The sequence below is a fragment of the Limanda limanda genome, chromosome 2 (assembly GCF_963576545.1).
Source record: "Limanda limanda chromosome 2, fLimLim1.1, whole genome shotgun sequence".
Taxonomy (NCBI): Eukaryota; Metazoa; Chordata; class Actinopteri; order Pleuronectiformes; family Pleuronectidae; genus Limanda; species Limanda limanda.
In genome coordinates, this window is record NC_083637.1 from 18346385 (window position 1) to 18363341 (window position 16957).

The following is a 16957-nucleotide window of genomic DNA, read 5'->3' on the forward strand; positions in this document are numbered from 1 at the left end:
TGTGAGTGTGTGTCTGTGTCTCGAGTGGTCTTCTTGGCTTTGGTCATTGACAGCTCAGGGTGTAGAGAGAGAGAGAGAGAGAGAGAGAGAGAGAGAGAGAGAGAGCGAGAGAGAGAGAGAGAGAGAGAGAGAGAGAGAGAGAGAGAGAGAGACAAGAGAGGCAACCCTGTGTTATTTTGTGTGGGTCCCTGCACATTGGTATGTGCACGGCAGCGTGGGCCGGGCGGATGGGTGCATCGGGGTGGCTATCGAATCAGAGTGTGTCATGAGGAATGTTGATGTAAACAGAGAGAGAGAGAGAGAGAGAGAGAGAGAGAGAGAGAGAGAGAGAGAGAGAGAGAGAGAGAGAGAGAGAGAGAGCGACCGAGCCTGAGGGCCCAGGCTAACAACGTTTGCCTCGTGGTTTCTCTTCCCCTTCCCTGTATCAACACCACAGTCAAAGTGCGGCCAGGGAGAAAATTAATCTCTTATTACCTGATTATATTATTAGGTTTCGCTTGGAGTGTCACTTAAATTATTCCACATCAGCATTTCATCAGGCAGGGTCGGGGTATAGCAAACGGTATGGAGGCGTGCATTGTAAAGCAGGGCTATAAGGGTGGAACGGGGGGGCGAGCGAGCCAGCCGGCGGTGTGAGCCCTGAAAACGGGGGCCGTAATCGTCTGAGACATGCCCCCCCCCATCCCCAGGAATAAAGACTGGCGCTGGCAATATGCTGGCAGAAAGCAATTTGCTCGAGTGCTATTCCCTCTGAGACGTCCGCCGGACACACAAGTCTCTTAACACACACACACACACACACACACACACACACACACACACACACACACACACACTCAAACAGTGTAATGCCCAGCCATCCAATTCACAATGGGTTCAGGAGTCAGGTAAGCACACACCTACATACTCTCTCTCTCTCTCTCTCTCTCTCACACACACACACAAACAAGCTACTGCTCTTTTTTTCTGGCCTCAGACATAATGCATTCATCCATCCAGCCCTCGGATTTGCGTTTCATTCCCCGTGACCAATACCTGAGCGCACCTCCCCATCTCCCACACGCACGCACAAACTAATAGTGGAATTTAGAGGCCATCAGTGGAGAAAATGAAAACACAGTATTGTGAGCACTGCAGGGGCAACAAGCAAAGGTATACACACTGTGAGAAAGAAGGAAAGAAAGATAGATAGACATTTCAGGTGTAAATCAATCTTATCTGATATATCCCTGGCTCAAGTGTCCCTGATAAGTCTTGGAGGGGCTACGGTAAACAAAATTGATCATTACAAAATTCATGAGGTCCAGAAATCCAAACTTGGGTCTCTCTCCTGCTGGAGGGCAATGTTATTATTTTTCTCCATCCCGCGCAACACATCTACACACTCGGTGGCTAAGACTCGAGAAAAGGGCAACTTTGCATACCTACCATAAGGAAGAAAATCTGATCATATAAATGTAAATAAGGTGAGCTTAACTTATATTTTCCCAGAGAAAAACAGTAGACCGATAACACGGGTGAGCAGCGGGCGGAGGAGAGGGAGGTGGGTGGAGGGGAGAGGGCTTCAAGGGGCTCGTGGATCAGTGTGTGCATTAATGTCAGGGACTGACTAGGGGGGGATTTGGTTTTACACATGCTGGCACAGGCTTGCAATGTGCACTGCTGTGGACGCACAGCAGGAGGCAGTAGTGCAGCAGCAGCAGCATCATACATAGCCGTCACTTCCCCCCCCAACTTCAACACACAGTAGACGCCTTTATCATTGTATCAAGACACCCGGGAATCGTGTCGTCAACAGATTAACTTATAGAAATGAATTTGAAAGGTAATAACAATTGGCTCAAAAAAGGTTCTGAGAGTAATATAGTGCGATAGAAAAACATCGCAATGTATTCTGACAACTCAATGGAACCTTGGAATGCTGAGTAGAAGGGCAGTCGGAGGGCACATACCTCCACGCCCTGTCTCGCCATGTTAAAGAAAGTGAAGAAGAAAAATCCTCGATCCGCTCTAAAATGGAATGGGTTCTTCTTTGGAGCCCATTAACACCCTGCTCTACAAACATAAAAATTGGTTCAGCAGTTTTTGAGAAATCCTGCTGAAAGACAAACAAACTTTGGCGGAGGTAATAATAGGAAATCAATTTTGAGGATTTAAGCTGATGCAATGTTTTATTATTGTTTTGCTGGAAACTCATAAGCATAGACTCTGCACTTTTTTGCAGAACAGAACTTCTCCAACAGTATATGAATGAACGTCATTGTTGAATTCAACGTAAGCACTCGGCCACTTTAGCTTATACGCCGTATTTGGCAGCAAGGCACACAGGCTTTCAGATTGAATGTAATTGTGACAGAGAAAAGTTCACGGCTGAGAAAACAGAAGACAAGCATTTTATTAGCCCGCTCCGGGACACACGCCGCTCTGCCTACAGAGAAAATGAAAGGACAATTTCTCCGGCTGTACTCGCTCTGCGGGCTCAAATCAGATTATTTCCCCCACCTATTGTGACTTAGAATTTGATCTTTTCATTTCTGCTCAAACACTCAATCTGATTTCCCCCCTGTTCTGACACACAATGGAAACCTCAGATATATCACCCAAACCGAAAGAGAAACAGAAAAATAAAATCGGTTCCGAAGGCGCTGTTTAATTCTTCCTCAGAACAGTACATCCCACTGAGGAACAAAATGTGATTCACATTTCCATGACCCCGGAGTGGGTTTCATCACAGTGTGACTGTGAGGATGCCAACACGGTCAATGGTGCGTGAAACTGCCTCTTTTTATTGGCATGGCATTCAATCAGTTCCTCTTGGGTATATGTCCTCGGCTTGCAGTAGGGACCACCTATAACAGCGCTCCCTGCACCTGCCCTCATCTTACTACCCTGTCCGTTTTAATGCAACCCCCCCCCACGCCCCTCTGCCCATTCCCACCCACGCTTCCATCCCTACATAAATGCAATCAGCCCTGTCAAGAAAGGCATAACCACTCGCCCGCTTCCTCCATTGTTTCTGATTGATTATGCGGAGGAGCCGTCGCTCCGTCCTCCCTTCCCTCCACATATCTTTGAATTCCACCGCACTTGGCTTGAAGCCAGGAGATCCTCCCCCATCCTTCCTACTCCCACCCCCTGACCTCATAGGGTGCCCACCCACCTATACATCAACCTCCTCCACCTCTGGTGCAGTGACGGTCGCCCTCAGCGACTGAAGAGCAAAGCGGGACTAGGTGGGAGGATGATAACCTTCTTACAATACTAAAGACAAAAAAGTAAATCTTACCATTGCCCAGCCAGGAATCAAGCGCTGAAGACAGAAACACAGATGGCAAAGGTGAAAACTTTAAAGGCATAAACAAGTGATTGACGAAGCAGTGCTTTTTTCTTTAACCAACCCTCAAGGGAGCAGCATATCTGCCACAGACTAAAAGGACGGCCGCATCAGAAACCATTTCTCATTTTATTACTCTTGAGGAGTTGTTTTCCTCCAGCAGCCTGCCAGCGCTGGGTAGAGATACAACTGCCTTGGCACGCCAAAGCACCTTGAAGGCTGATGGGGGGGGGGGGGGGGGGGGTCTATATCTCATTGTCAATTGCCTCTGTTATCATGCAATGCACATTCACTCGTGCTCTGCATCAGTGTGAGTCTTAACTGATGTGCCAGTCAGTCAGCCCCATAAAAGCCCAAAGCAGTCCCTGGGCAGCCCTTTTGTCTTCACTGTGTGTTCCCCTCAGCAGCACTAAACAGCAGCTCCCACAACATTCACTCCATCTAAACAACCTTCGCCTCCCCAGAGAGGTAAGACGTCTCCTCTCCCACCTCCACTGGCGACTTTAATGAAATATGCAGCTGTCTTTTAATCAAAACAAGGCCAATTTGCATACGGACAGGAAGGGGCGGGAGACCCTCCTCCTCCTCATCCCCCCCGCCCTCACAGCACCAGAGCTGGCTGCGATCCAGGCAGACGAGCGCCCCGATGTCGGAGTGGCAGCAGGAAGGAGATGGCAAGGAGGCGGAGGAGGAGGACCGGGAGATGCAGGAGGTTTAGATCGGGGCAAGGGGAGGGAATGGCGGAGTAGGAGGGGCGGGAACATGGCTAGAGACAAGCCAAATCCAAATTAAGCAAACGAACAGATGGATGTAGCACATTAGCATATATCAACAACAAACAAGGGCGCCATGCTTCGTGTCCAGGAGCGTGAGCTGGCCGGGCTCAAGGGTAAATCGGGCAGGGGATTAGAGGTGGTCTGTGTATGTTCGCGTGTTCACATATTTGTATTCACATAAATAAGGTGGTAATACAAGATGACAAAGATTACAATTGACAGCATGCACAGTTTTAATAATTGCAAACCCATTAACGATCGGCGATTAATTAGCAACAAATTACCGTCCGCTGATTATTTCGGAAGCGCGGTGAGACGGGGAGTGTCGGCCGGGCAATGGGCGGCAATCTTTTGTTTGGGGCGGTTTTCTCTGCTCAGGACGGTGGAACCTGCAGATAAAGCAGAGCTCTCTCTCCTGTGAAGGAGACAGAGGCTGACGAAAGATTTGTGTGCACTTGTGCATGTGTGTGTCTGTTTGGGAAAAGGAAAATGCAACTAGCCACTTGTGCCACCCCAGCACAGATAGGCGTTGGCTCTCTTTAAAAAAAAAGAAAAAGAAAAAGGTTTACCACGCAGATGGTGAACTGGCTGACTGCAAGTGTTGGCTGTCTGGTTGTCTGGCTGGCCTGGTGGCTCATTGGCTGTCTGGCTGCAGGGATTCTGCCTGGTAACGACTAGAGCCAGTGAAGCAACAAAGAAAGCTGATCTTTCCTTTGGATGTTTGGTGTCAATTTATACACGGATTGATAATAATGTGGATTTCAGTTTCATCGGAGAAAAACATCACAATAGTGGAAAAGGCAAAATACGGTATCTTGGCTTTCTACCAACACGAGTGCACCATGAATCACAGTATTCCTGCCAGAAGACACTGGTAACATGCCGCCACGGAGCAATATGGTGGCGGGCTGGAGTGTAGTGATATATTAGGCTACGTGATCCAGCTGAGACTTATAATGTACCTGCTGTTAAATTTGGCATCCGTTTCGATCTAAAGCAGCACTGTGGTGGAGGGAAGAGCCACAGCTGAGCCATTTACATTTTTCTCATCCAAGTGAAAAAGCTATAAGCCTGTGAATTATTAACAAGCCCCTTAAGAAAAAATAACAAAACACACACATTCACTCATACTTCGCCAATCTTCCAACGCCCCACGGATCCACTCAATCCAGACAACACCTGACCATGGAGCCCTGCCCGGCCGCCTGCTGACCGGCCGCTCACCTTCTGAGAATAAGGAACACATTTCACCATGCTTTAAAACTTGTCATATCTACCTGGTTTGAGCTGATGTAACGTACAATTACACCGTGTAGCTGATATTTTTCAATGGCTGATTAACTCACACCTTCCAGCGTTTCACAGTGTGCTACTACACGCATGGCTCACTCCCTGAGCTGAAGATTGGCTGTCTGCAAGAACACTGTATTCTCAGGAGGGAACTCAAAAACATGATTGAAGCCTCCCAGGTGACATTTCCTCTGTTCCTGTGACTTCTGTCGGCATATTTGTCAGAAACAAAGATGAGTGCTGAGCGAGTTATGCATCTGACCTGCACACAGCAAAAGGCCACTTCAGCCCCCCCCCCCCTTTAGCTTTGGTTGTTCGAATGATTAGGACAGAAATAATTCCGAACTACCTTTCGATGCACGCTGTGATTGCCTGCTACATTTATTCAGTCATGACGAACATTTTTCAAGTCACACAGCGAAACTTCATTGAAAAGAATCCTAGCTGGAGCTAATGAATTGAAGGAAATGATTGGATATTCTGTGTTTGAGGTTGGGAATCAGTCAGTGGATTGAGAAGTAGAAAGCAGGATACATGTTAATGTTTCTGAATTAAAGGACCACAGTTAGGGCAGCAGCAGGCAAACAGCTTGATAATGTCATTTTAACTTTAACCAGGGCTCTCTTTTGATGTAGCTAACTTTCTCACTGGATAATGTGTCATGTTAACTGCCAATGATTGTGTGTAGCTTAAAAAAAAAGGTATGAAATGAAAGAGTGTGTGTCGCATTCAAATCCACATCCAAACATTAATTCCATGGGTTTCGAGCTCCATTATATCTGAATAATCAAAATGATAAGCTCTTATGACATGTAGAAATGTGTTTTCTTTCCCGGTGCTGTTGGCCGGTGTTGATTGTAAAAAAAAAAGAAAACAGCTCCAGCTCTGAAACGGCATTTTATCATTGACTCAACACACATTGTGATATAAAAGTTGATTCCAACAGTTGACTACAATCTTGTGACCTGCAACCAAATGGGTTTCACCCCCCGGACGAACACACACCCACCATTGGTCCACAAGAAACCCATCTATAATAGATTTAACTACTTAAAAATGAAAAATAATTAACTCCACAATATGAGCGACTAACGCAGTGTATCACATTAACACATTTGTTCACACGCTGTGGATAATACAAGATGGCACAAATGCACAAATTAGATGGATGGTTGTTTTACCGAAGCAATTTCCAGGATTGTGTTAACTCAGTCGTCCACTTCTGTGCTCATCATCATTTATATTCAGCTTGTTAAGAGTCGGCTTGTGATAATCAAACAAAGGAAAGTGAAAAACACTTTGAGTGTTATTAATTCACACGCTTTTTCAATTCGATAAAGCCTTTATGTCTTCACGTGTCTATAAAGTTCCACAGAACATTAATTATATATAATTTTAGAAGATGAATAAAGCAGAGAGCTGCAGGGATTGCATCTTGGTGGAAGTAAGTGAAAATACTAGCCACCAAATATAAAGAAAATCAAATGTGAAAAGTGACGATGCTTGACTCCATGAGCTTCACTGGCTTGAACTGATCATTGCTGCACATGTGGCCTTGCACCTGGGTTTCCTGTTTACAAAGCAAAGCAGCACATGACCTATATTGACTCCACTTTCCCAATCATCCACTAAGGGATGGACACGTATTAGGCCCGCCCCTGAAAGATGTCGCACTCGCAGCAAGACATTTTCAAAATAAAGCCCCAGAAGTATTATTTAGAATTTATACTTATTCAAACTTTCATTACATATTCACACATTTCAGTCAATATATTAGGGTTCATTCCATTAATCCGACTGTCAATCGACCTACTCAAACTTATATATGAATATATAAAGTTTTCAATGGAGATTATTTTACAAAAATATGCCTCATTGGATAATCTATAAAGTACAGCCTTTCTTGGGCCATGAGCTGAAATGTATTTGCAGAGAACTTTGAATAAATCCATTAGTGATCACGTTCTTAAACCACATGAGAGCAAAGGTGAGAAATGACTGTGGCTGATCAAAATGACAGATTTGCAATAAGTCAAACACAATCTATGGATTTTTTATCAGAGGCCATTTGTCTTTTTTGAGGAGGATGTTAGAAATGATTTTTTCCTCCTGAAGTTATCTCAGATCTGCCATTTCAACACAAACCCCCACAAAGCTCAGTTTGGCTCAGACAATCGCTTTTTGTACCTTGAGGTAATCCTGTCTGGTTTCTGAACAAATCTCTCCTGGCGTCCTATGATGTAAAATCAAATTGCAGTGTAGACTTTGGTAGAAGATGGGAGATTCTTGGTATGACTCACAACAACCACAGCCACTTATAGCCGCTACCAGCCAGAGGAGCTGACCGTGTCGCAGCAGTGTCAGAGACGTCATTATCACTCACCTTCATGCTGCAGGGCGGCTGAAACTGTACAGATAGAGGTGTCAACGTTAGAGGTGAGCGCTCCAGAGACCAGGGGTGGCTCCTGGTACAGGCGACATTGGCGGTTGCCTAGGGTGAAAAATGCCGAGAGGGCGGCACAAGAGACTGAATTATCATGACGTGACACATGCAATGTAAAACAATATATTAACGTCACACCATCATCCTCTAACCCCGGGACGCACCGGAGGTAGAAGCGCCGCGAAAAGCGGTCCGCCTCATTTTCTCGCCCATGTTCGCACCGGCAGCAGGAAAAAACCTACTAAAACTTGCACATGGAATTCCGAAAATTCCGTGCGCAGTTTTTTTTAAATTTTTTTATTCATTTAATTTAATTTAATTTTTATTTCTATAAGAAGAAAATGTCCTTCTCAAACTTCTCTGTTTACATCTTAATCATGATATAGCTTAAAAACCCAAAGCAAAGAATTTTATCATTTCAACATGCATCAGTAGACATTCAATTATCTGAAATAGTTTTAATAAAACATGCACCTAAAACATGCATCAAAGTGTAGGTGTGCTATGTCTTGAAAAACAGCTTCGGATTCCTATCACTTGTGCACATGTACCAACTTTCTGTAAGCCAAGTATGAATTACGAAATGTGAGAATGGGTTTAAAAAAAAGAACTGTACTTGTGTAACAGTGTATTGTATATAGGTGCATCATTGTCAGCTGTATAGCCAGTTACAGCTTTTAAGAGCAATTTTGAATTAGCTTGGACCCCTAAAGAATGTTTGTATTAAACTATGAAATGGTCTCAATCTCCTTATTCGCCTTCCTTCATTGTTTCTCCTCCCTCTCCCTCTCTCAGTCGCACAATTCAGAAAGCACCGCAAAGTAGAGGAGGAGAAGAAAGAACAATATAGAGGTAAGAATCACCCCAATTGTGGACATCATTAATGTTTATTTTTGTCGACATGACATGATATGCTATCAGTACAGCTGATTTCAGACTCTTTATATTTTATGTTATATATTTTTATTGTTTTTTATAGCTTACAATTTTGTCTGCCTGTGTGTGCATCTGTATACAGTCCAAAAGTGGATGCATGACAGTTTGCGTGTGTATGTTGGGGGGCGCCAATTTGAAATCTCGCCTAGGGTGCCAACATTGCGAGGGCCGGCCCTGCCAGAGACTGAATGTTTTTTACTGGAACTTTCATCGTCTCTCACCTTCAAATGTCTCATTTGTCACGATGGCGTCAGAGTCTCAAACCAGTGGCAGGAAAAGCTGCAGCAGGAGCTACAATGTGCGAGAGGGTGACGATGACCTCGGACAAACAACACTGTCAACACGTTGCGATCAATAGCCTAGTTGAGAAGTGTGTGATGGGAGGTGTAAATGAGAGGCCCTGTTGGAGCGGTGCTGTGTGAACATGGTGCGATGCTACTGTGAAAGCTGCACATTCACATTCCTCTCAGTTGGGTTTGTGTTGTGGACGTGAATAACTCCATGTTTATTCTGTCTGAATAAAACCATTATGATTGAACTGAAGAAGGAAGAGCTCTTCTCTCTTTGTATTTCTAGTGCAGGTGTCTTCACATGAAAATAAAGAATCTACATTCACAGGTGGACATATCATATAAATACATGTAAAAAAGTGTACTTTACTTTTCATACAATTATGCTGCTTTTACTGTGGTTTTATGTCAAGTGAAAAGCAGGTACTGTAGGTTTTTGATATCAGAATGGCTAAATGACTAGTCAGCACTTGGTGAGATGTTCTAAATTTACTGCAGTAATGTAACAAACTGTTTGTTTGTCAGCAGAAATGTGTGAAAACTGCTGAATAGATTTTCTCAGATCTTGGTGGAAGGATGAGATATGGGCCAAAAAAACCCTATCCCTTCAATTGTTGACACTGATCTGGACAAAGGGGCCAATAAAGCATAAGATACGGAATATCGCATGAATCATAATGAAAAAATTGGACTGATATCAGATCCCTTTCAATAATGGATCTTGTGAATTTAAATGTGGTCTGTTGGAACTTGAGGTATGTGCTCTACTTAGTGACATTTAACTTACTTAATTAAAGAAACAATACCTCATTAAACATTCAAGTACATGAACTTGTCTCAAGGGATAGTGTAGATACGAAAGACTTAAGAGTACATGTATATTACAGTGATATTTGAAAACATGTTAGAGAAAATTGAGTTACGTAATTAGGTATCTTCATGATTTCCTGGATTTAACACTGCACAATAATGACAATAAACACAATTGACTTTAAACAATAAAAATATCAATCTTTATTCTTTGAGATATAGCATATCAAAGATGAAACCTTGATCTATGATACCATAACAAATTACACAAGAACTATACAACAGTAAACAAAGTGTAACCTAATAACTTTCTCTGGATAAAGGACAATAGTCATCTCTTCTCTTTGCATGTACAGAAAATATTTTTGAATGTGACAGGAAGACGCAAAACAAACACTGTTGACTTACGTTTGTCAGGAAATTAGGAGGATGTTATGAATTCAGACGTAGCCTCTATATAAAACATCCGGTGTGCATGAATGAATGCAAGTTTTTGTTTCCACATTACAAATACAGTGGCATCGTGTCAATTTCTGGGTGTTATACAAGATTGTTTGGAACATATTCTTCCTGTTAGTAAAAAGGAAACCTCCTCCTGTGATAAAATCGCTCGTAATGTAAATGTAACTGCTCTAACTGTCGTAATTATTAATATTGAATGAACAAGCACAGACTACTTCACGGGCAGGTTAACTCATTGGGCACCAATTACAGTGGAGCCTATAAGCAACAGGGAACGACATAATGTGTGAGTGCAGGCAACAGAAAAACAAACACTGTCTAAAGCTAAAAGACTGTCACTGTTTTAAGACCTGCAACAATGAAAAGTTGAATTATGCTGATTACACTGAACATACACATAAATACCTATTCATAAAACAACTCTATGGACTGCATGTGCTTCTCTTTAGAACAGAAAAAAATGATTTTGATGACTTTATTTGGTTTACAGTCAGATAACAAAAAAACAGTTACACATATTCCTCCACAGCCCCATCGCATACAATAATAGACCAGGAACAACAACAGCAATAAAAACACAATAATAAATGAGCGATGTAAAATGCAAGGTATGACTGTGTTACACAATATTGTCTTTATATAGAAGGAGACAGGATGGTTTGGCATAAAAGGGATTTAAAAACATCATAACACAACAGAATAATGACGAGACGACTCGCTTTTCTCCCCGAAAGCTGCTCCACACTGCTATTGCTTTCTTTTGTTTATTTTGCAGTGCAGATGTGTCAGCAATAACTTTATATCCTCCGTAATACTATAAACCTAATCTATAATATCCGTATACTTAACCCTAGTATCTACACAAAACTCTACACCACAACACAAAGTAGAGCAGGCCAGTGGCGCTGACAGTTGTTCCTAGTTCAGAGCTAATCTCGTATATCATCCCACATGCTGTACTTCATTTTGAATTAGGGTTTCTCCTCAGCTTTCACAATAATCCTGATTGATTCCAATCAAAATCTTGTACCTATAACTTCACTCTCAAATCCCTCCCATTTTCCCTGCATGGCCGATGCACTGACAATGATTGGAAGCGCTAAAAAAATTAACCCAGCGCACAAACCTGACTAATGAGACATGTACTGTACGTGTTTAGTTTGGTTCTGTCTATCTGTGACCTGACAACATTCATGGTTTATTGTAAAAAAACCCTGAATGTAGATTGCATAGGGAAGTCAAAGGCAGGAGGGGAGAAAAAAACAAGCGGTACAATATGTGGATCTGCAGCGAAGACGTGACTTTGCTCAAAATTGTAACTGGGGAAAAAACACAACAGAAGCAAAATGCTGGGATTTACTCTGAGTCCTGTGTCTTGTAACCTCCTGATAAATTAAAAGCTGTGGTTAGGTAGTCCTTCTATGTAACAAAAATGGTCTTCACAGCATGAGTGTGTGTGTGTTTGTGTGTGTGTATGTTCATGTAAACAGAATAAAAATGTGTGTGTGTTCTTTTGTGTTTGTGTGTGTATCTGTTGTGTCCTGAATCATAATTTGGCACCACGCGGGACTCTCTACATCTCGTGGGTCAGGGCTCCGTGCTGGGCGGCCACTCCGTTGGCCTGCAGGACGGCCGGCTGCTCCGCGGGCAGACCGTTGCTTTTTGGCTCCACTGCGGGAAGAGAGGTGAAATGGCCGTTGGATTCATTTAACCTGCGGACGCGATACGTCTCGTAGTGGATGCTGCCTGTGATGTCTTTGATATTCTGCATGTGCGTCCTGAAAGAAAGGAGACGTCATTACAGCACCGGTAAGTAGTGCCTCAAAGTGACTCAAAGTCAGTGCCATCAATGCAGACCCCAGATCTTTAATATATATTTGTAATCCTGCTCTGTGTGCACTTAACTACTTGTCCTCAACAAACCTATTTGTGAATCGTGAAAGCAAACTGCCTCACACTGATATGACCCAACTGTACTGAAAATATCCCTGTACTGATCAGATTTGATTTATTTATTGTCATTGCAAAGAATAATTCCTTCTTCAATACAGTGAAATAAGCACCAATCCACAGGTGCACGAACACATAACAGACAATTTAGAATAGTACATACTATACTAATTAAAGTGCAATATATAAATAAAAACCTATAAGACAAAGACATGAGACGATGCCATACGAGACCTAAGACAATAGAAGACAATCTGAATTATGTGAGTTCAGATGGTGAAATAAAAACTGAACTAAAAAGTAAAAAAACAAATGTAAGCTAATTTTAAACTAAAGTATTACATTTAACCATTTAGCTTTACATTGACATTGTAAGAGAAAAACACAAGTATAAGTACAGTGTCTGTCAATCAACCTATCTATAAAAAAATATTTGTATTGATTTCAGTGTGGATGTGAAGCTTTGTAGAGTCTCAGTGCTGTCTCCAATTCACTTTAACACCTTGATAAGACAAAGTGAGAGATTTCGGATCTACCACCAGTATTTATATATGATAGAATTCATAAAGTCGAGCAGTGGAAGCTCACCTGATGAGGAGGTCTCGCAGGTAAGCAAACTCACAGTGTGCAATATTCTCAACTGTAGAGAGGACAAGAGCAGAGAAGAAGAAACATTAGTTAGTCCAACACATTTAATACTCTGAAGTAATTAGATAATTGCACATGATGCTTCAAACCACCCTCTTTGGAAGCATCCCCTAACCTGCCACTAGGTGGCGTTGTTGCTCACAAGTCAAATGAAGGGCAACCTCGAACATGACTTTGCCGGCAATTTTCTTTTAAGCCAAGATAACACACTTCTCCACTTTTGAGTAATTTAATACATCTTAGCTCTCCCTCTCTCTGTACTGGGGCGACTTTAAGTGAGACATTTTAACAAACTCCCCGTGACAAGCCGCAGCTGCCTCCAGTAGGACTAACGCATGTTTGAATTATAGATTATGTCAAGAGTGTAAATGAAAAAAAAAAGGAGGGTGCTATTTATGTAAAGCTTTGAAATCCAGGGGCAGGAAATTAAATTCTCTTTGAAAGGAAGAGAGTGGAATGACTGCTGCGTCTGCGAGTGCTGATTAGTGGCGTCGAGGGAGCACATTACTAACTTGTAACAAGCTGCACTGCTGGTATCTCCACTTTCTACTCCCGAGAACGCAGGACGTCTTTATATATAAGTACAATATATACATTTAATGCACGCCTCCCGCACTCTCATCTCAAATTGTCCCTTCAACCCATGAAAAAACAGTTTCTTCTCCACTTATAGAGACTTAACTTCTGGTTTCTCCTCTGAGGCCTAATTTATGAAGTCGGTGCCGACAGTAAGACAGCCCAGCGGCTTCCGCTCTCCTCCTTCTCCTCGTTCCCTCTCACCTGCTGCTCGCCTTTACTAGAGCGGAGATTGTTCTTCCAGACGGCATTTGTCCCGCAGTATGTGCACATCACCTCTGCCGCCCTGCAGCTCCGTGCAGTTAATTTCAAAATGCTTGCTGAGAGAGTAGCTACTGTGCAGCCTTGAAAAAGTCATGTCTTTAGGAAGGAAAACCGCCTTGTATTTCTAATGTTTTTCAAACAGTTGAAGATTTAAAAAGTTTTAGGAGCTCATCTTATATTTAAGCTCGAGTTAATCTGCGAGTGATGTGTTGTAACATATATTTACAATTATGAGAATTGCTACATGGACATAATCCTGGTAATTAACAGATGACATAATGAATGATTGTTTTTTTTGATAAATTATTGATATTTTACGATTCAGTCAATGGACTGGAGTTCACTATGCACCATAGAAGAGTCTACTGAATTGCATTGTGGGAAGGAGACTATCTCTCTTTTACTCACACACACGCGCACGCAGGCACACGTATGTGGGTGGGTGGGGTAAGGATACTCAATTGATAAGAAGGAATCCTGCTGCACTTGCCAACGAATGTAAACTGTATCAAAGTTACTGCAGGCAAGTACGTGTGTGTGTGCGTGTGCGTGTGTGTTTGCGTGTGTGTTTGCGCGCGTGTGTGTGTGTGTGTGTGTGTGCCATGTTTCTGCCTGTTATCCCCTCTGGACACAGAAAGTCCCTGTAAATCCCTTCCTCCTGTCTCGTACATCTCCCCGGTTACAGAATCAGAGACGCGTGTAAACACAACGCCTGTTTGTCTAACAACAGACGGTTCAACCAGCTGGCCACGTTTGAAAGCTGCAACTTTACACATGCTCAAAAGACCCTGACAATATGAACACATTATTGTCTTTGTTGTTGTCGGCACGATGTGTAACATGTCATCAATAGATCAGGTCAAATGAAATCATCAGTCAGAGTGATAAAGTCAGATGGTCTTGGCACAGTGTAAATGGAACACGTGTGAACCAGGTGTGAGTGCGGTAAATGGGCCGTTCTTTAAAGTTTGACTAAACTCCACTACACAGATGGACATTATTTTAACTAGGCCAATCTGTAATATATTTATATAACAATAAATGTCAGTCAAATTATTTTTCAACTGATGCTGGTGGTGGAGAACACGTGTGAACAGTGAACATGGATTCAGAGCCTTTGGAAACGTATATTATTCTGCCTGATGACCCCTTTTCTATTATATGTTTAGTGGAACAAGCTGTGTGTTTTTGTATGTGTGTGTGTGTGAATGCATATTGGAAATGATTTTATTACCTTCTATGGTGCCCCATTTTGTTTTCCTGCCCAGAATCCTCTTCCCGTTCACCTGGTACTCCTGGTCACTGCCCACCACAGCAAAAGGGATCATCTCCTGTTGAGTGGACACACACACAAACAAACACACACACACACGGTCATTGAAGTGTAACTGGGGATTTGTTTTTCACTAGAACAAGATGCTGTGATTGATTTTTTCAGATGAAAACCAAACATAAGAGATACAATTAAAGAATTGTAGATATCAAAGGCTTAAATATGAACATATAAAATGTGTGATAACCTTGTGAAGTGCTTGAGCAGGATGTTATGATACTGTGGCTGTTGTACCATGTCTGAACTTACCCTGATTTTGTCATTGATGATCCTGTCTTCTGCGTCCTCGTCAAACTCTTTCTGAGGATAAACGTCGATGCCATTTGCGCGTAGTTCTTCTCTGATCTGAACACAGTGGGACAAAAAAACATCAAATTCAACTGGCTCCACAAACAGATTTCCACAAAGAGAGCAGAGTCGCAGATTGACGAGAGGTAAGTCAGGTCAGTCTGCTTTAAATCTTTCATCTGTCATCTCAGCAGCTAATAATCAAGTGAATTAGACACAGCTTTTGAAACCTGTTTCCATACAGTTTTTAGGTTTGAGCCACAGACTTGAATAGAAGCTGCTCTGACCCGCCAGGGAACTTCATTAAATACTTGATTACATATGTCGACGTAAATTGGGGGAATGTATTGAATTTACTTTGATGATGTACTTAAGCATCATGGATGGTAAAGAGGAAACATGTGAAAAGGATTTGAAAGAGACCAAGCCTCAGCCATAATGATTAAGTAGATGGCTGCATTAGGGAATCAGATACACTAGAGTATGTTTTTTGTCTATTTACTTTTACTTAATTAAATGTACAAGAGTTTCCTCCACCACTGTTAATAAACATATAGGAGTTAACAATGAGGGTTAATCACTATTAGAAGACGAAACCTTGATATCCAAACAGAGGTACGGTTTATAAAATGGCCACAGCAAATTCTCTCCATGTCTTCATAACGACTGAAACTCAGGCTCTGACGCAAACAATAAAATAGACGGACAAGGCTCTTGGATAAATGTCCATTTAATGAATGACTCTTCTCTCCCACAATTACAACTCTGACAATTTCCACTTGGTCCTTGATCAAACATTTAATTGTTTATCCTTGGAAGCTTTCTCAGGGTTACATTAAAGGATGCAAACCAAGTACAATTCTACAAAGAGGCCACATCAACTGCTGGTTAGGGGAATTCAACCAGACACTCACAGCTGGACATACTGAGGCCCAACGTTTAATAAAAAAGAAAGGAAGAAAAAAAACCTCTCATTCTGTTTGCATGTCAAGTTGCTGAAGGGAAAATGGGAGAAAAAATAACATTTGGCACAAAAGACTTTTAGTCAATAATCTTCAGGGTCATATAGAACATGTGCGGCCAACCAAAACAATTCAGCTACAAGCCCTGCGGCTTCCCTTCACTGCCAGGGCCGGCTCCAATCCCGGCTTTATTCTTATTGGACAGTGTTACAGGCAACAGGGGGAACGTGGTAGCCAAGACACCCATGGTGCCTCAATACCTCCGTACAATGAATAAAGCTGTGAGGGAAGTCCGTATTCTTGGAAGGAGGGACGGAGAGATAAAGGAAATGATGGAGGAGGGCAGGTGGCTGTGTGCCTCCTGAGGACCGAGAATTATCCGACAGAAACACACTGAGGTGGTTTAAGAGTCCAGCCAGCCGGAGCACGGCTCTGTGGAGGCAGGGGAAGGCGTGAGAAGGTGCTGGTGGCTGTGAGGTAACAGTGGAGGATTGTCAGCCTGAGGAGTCTCAGAACATGTGAAGAAGTTAACAATTATGACGAATGTTGTAAAAATCAGTGGATGAATAAAGTCTGTACCAAAGTGCATTGTGAT

At 42.6% G+C, this 16957-nt stretch overlaps 1 protein-coding gene across 5 annotated transcripts in view; it reads right to left on the reverse strand.

Moving 5' to 3' along the window:
* Window positions 1-10059: 10059 nt before the first annotated feature.
* septin9b (septin 9b) overlaps window positions 10060-16957 on the reverse strand; it is a 59561-nt gene continuing 52663 nt past the window's right edge. For all 5 annotated transcript variants that reach the window (XM_061085861.1, XM_061085852.1, XM_061085869.1 and 2 more), the window contains 4 exons: window positions 15362-15457; window positions 15014-15110; window positions 12880-12931; window positions 10060-12119 (listed from right to left, as the gene is read on the reverse strand). In XM_061085861.1, coding sequence (XP_060941844.1) covers window positions 11915-12119; window positions 12880-12931; window positions 15014-15110; window positions 15362-15457 — 450 coding nt within the window. In that variant the 3' untranslated portion in view covers window positions 10060-11914. The remainder of the gene's footprint in view (window positions 12120-12879; window positions 12932-15013; window positions 15111-15361; window positions 15458-16957) is intronic.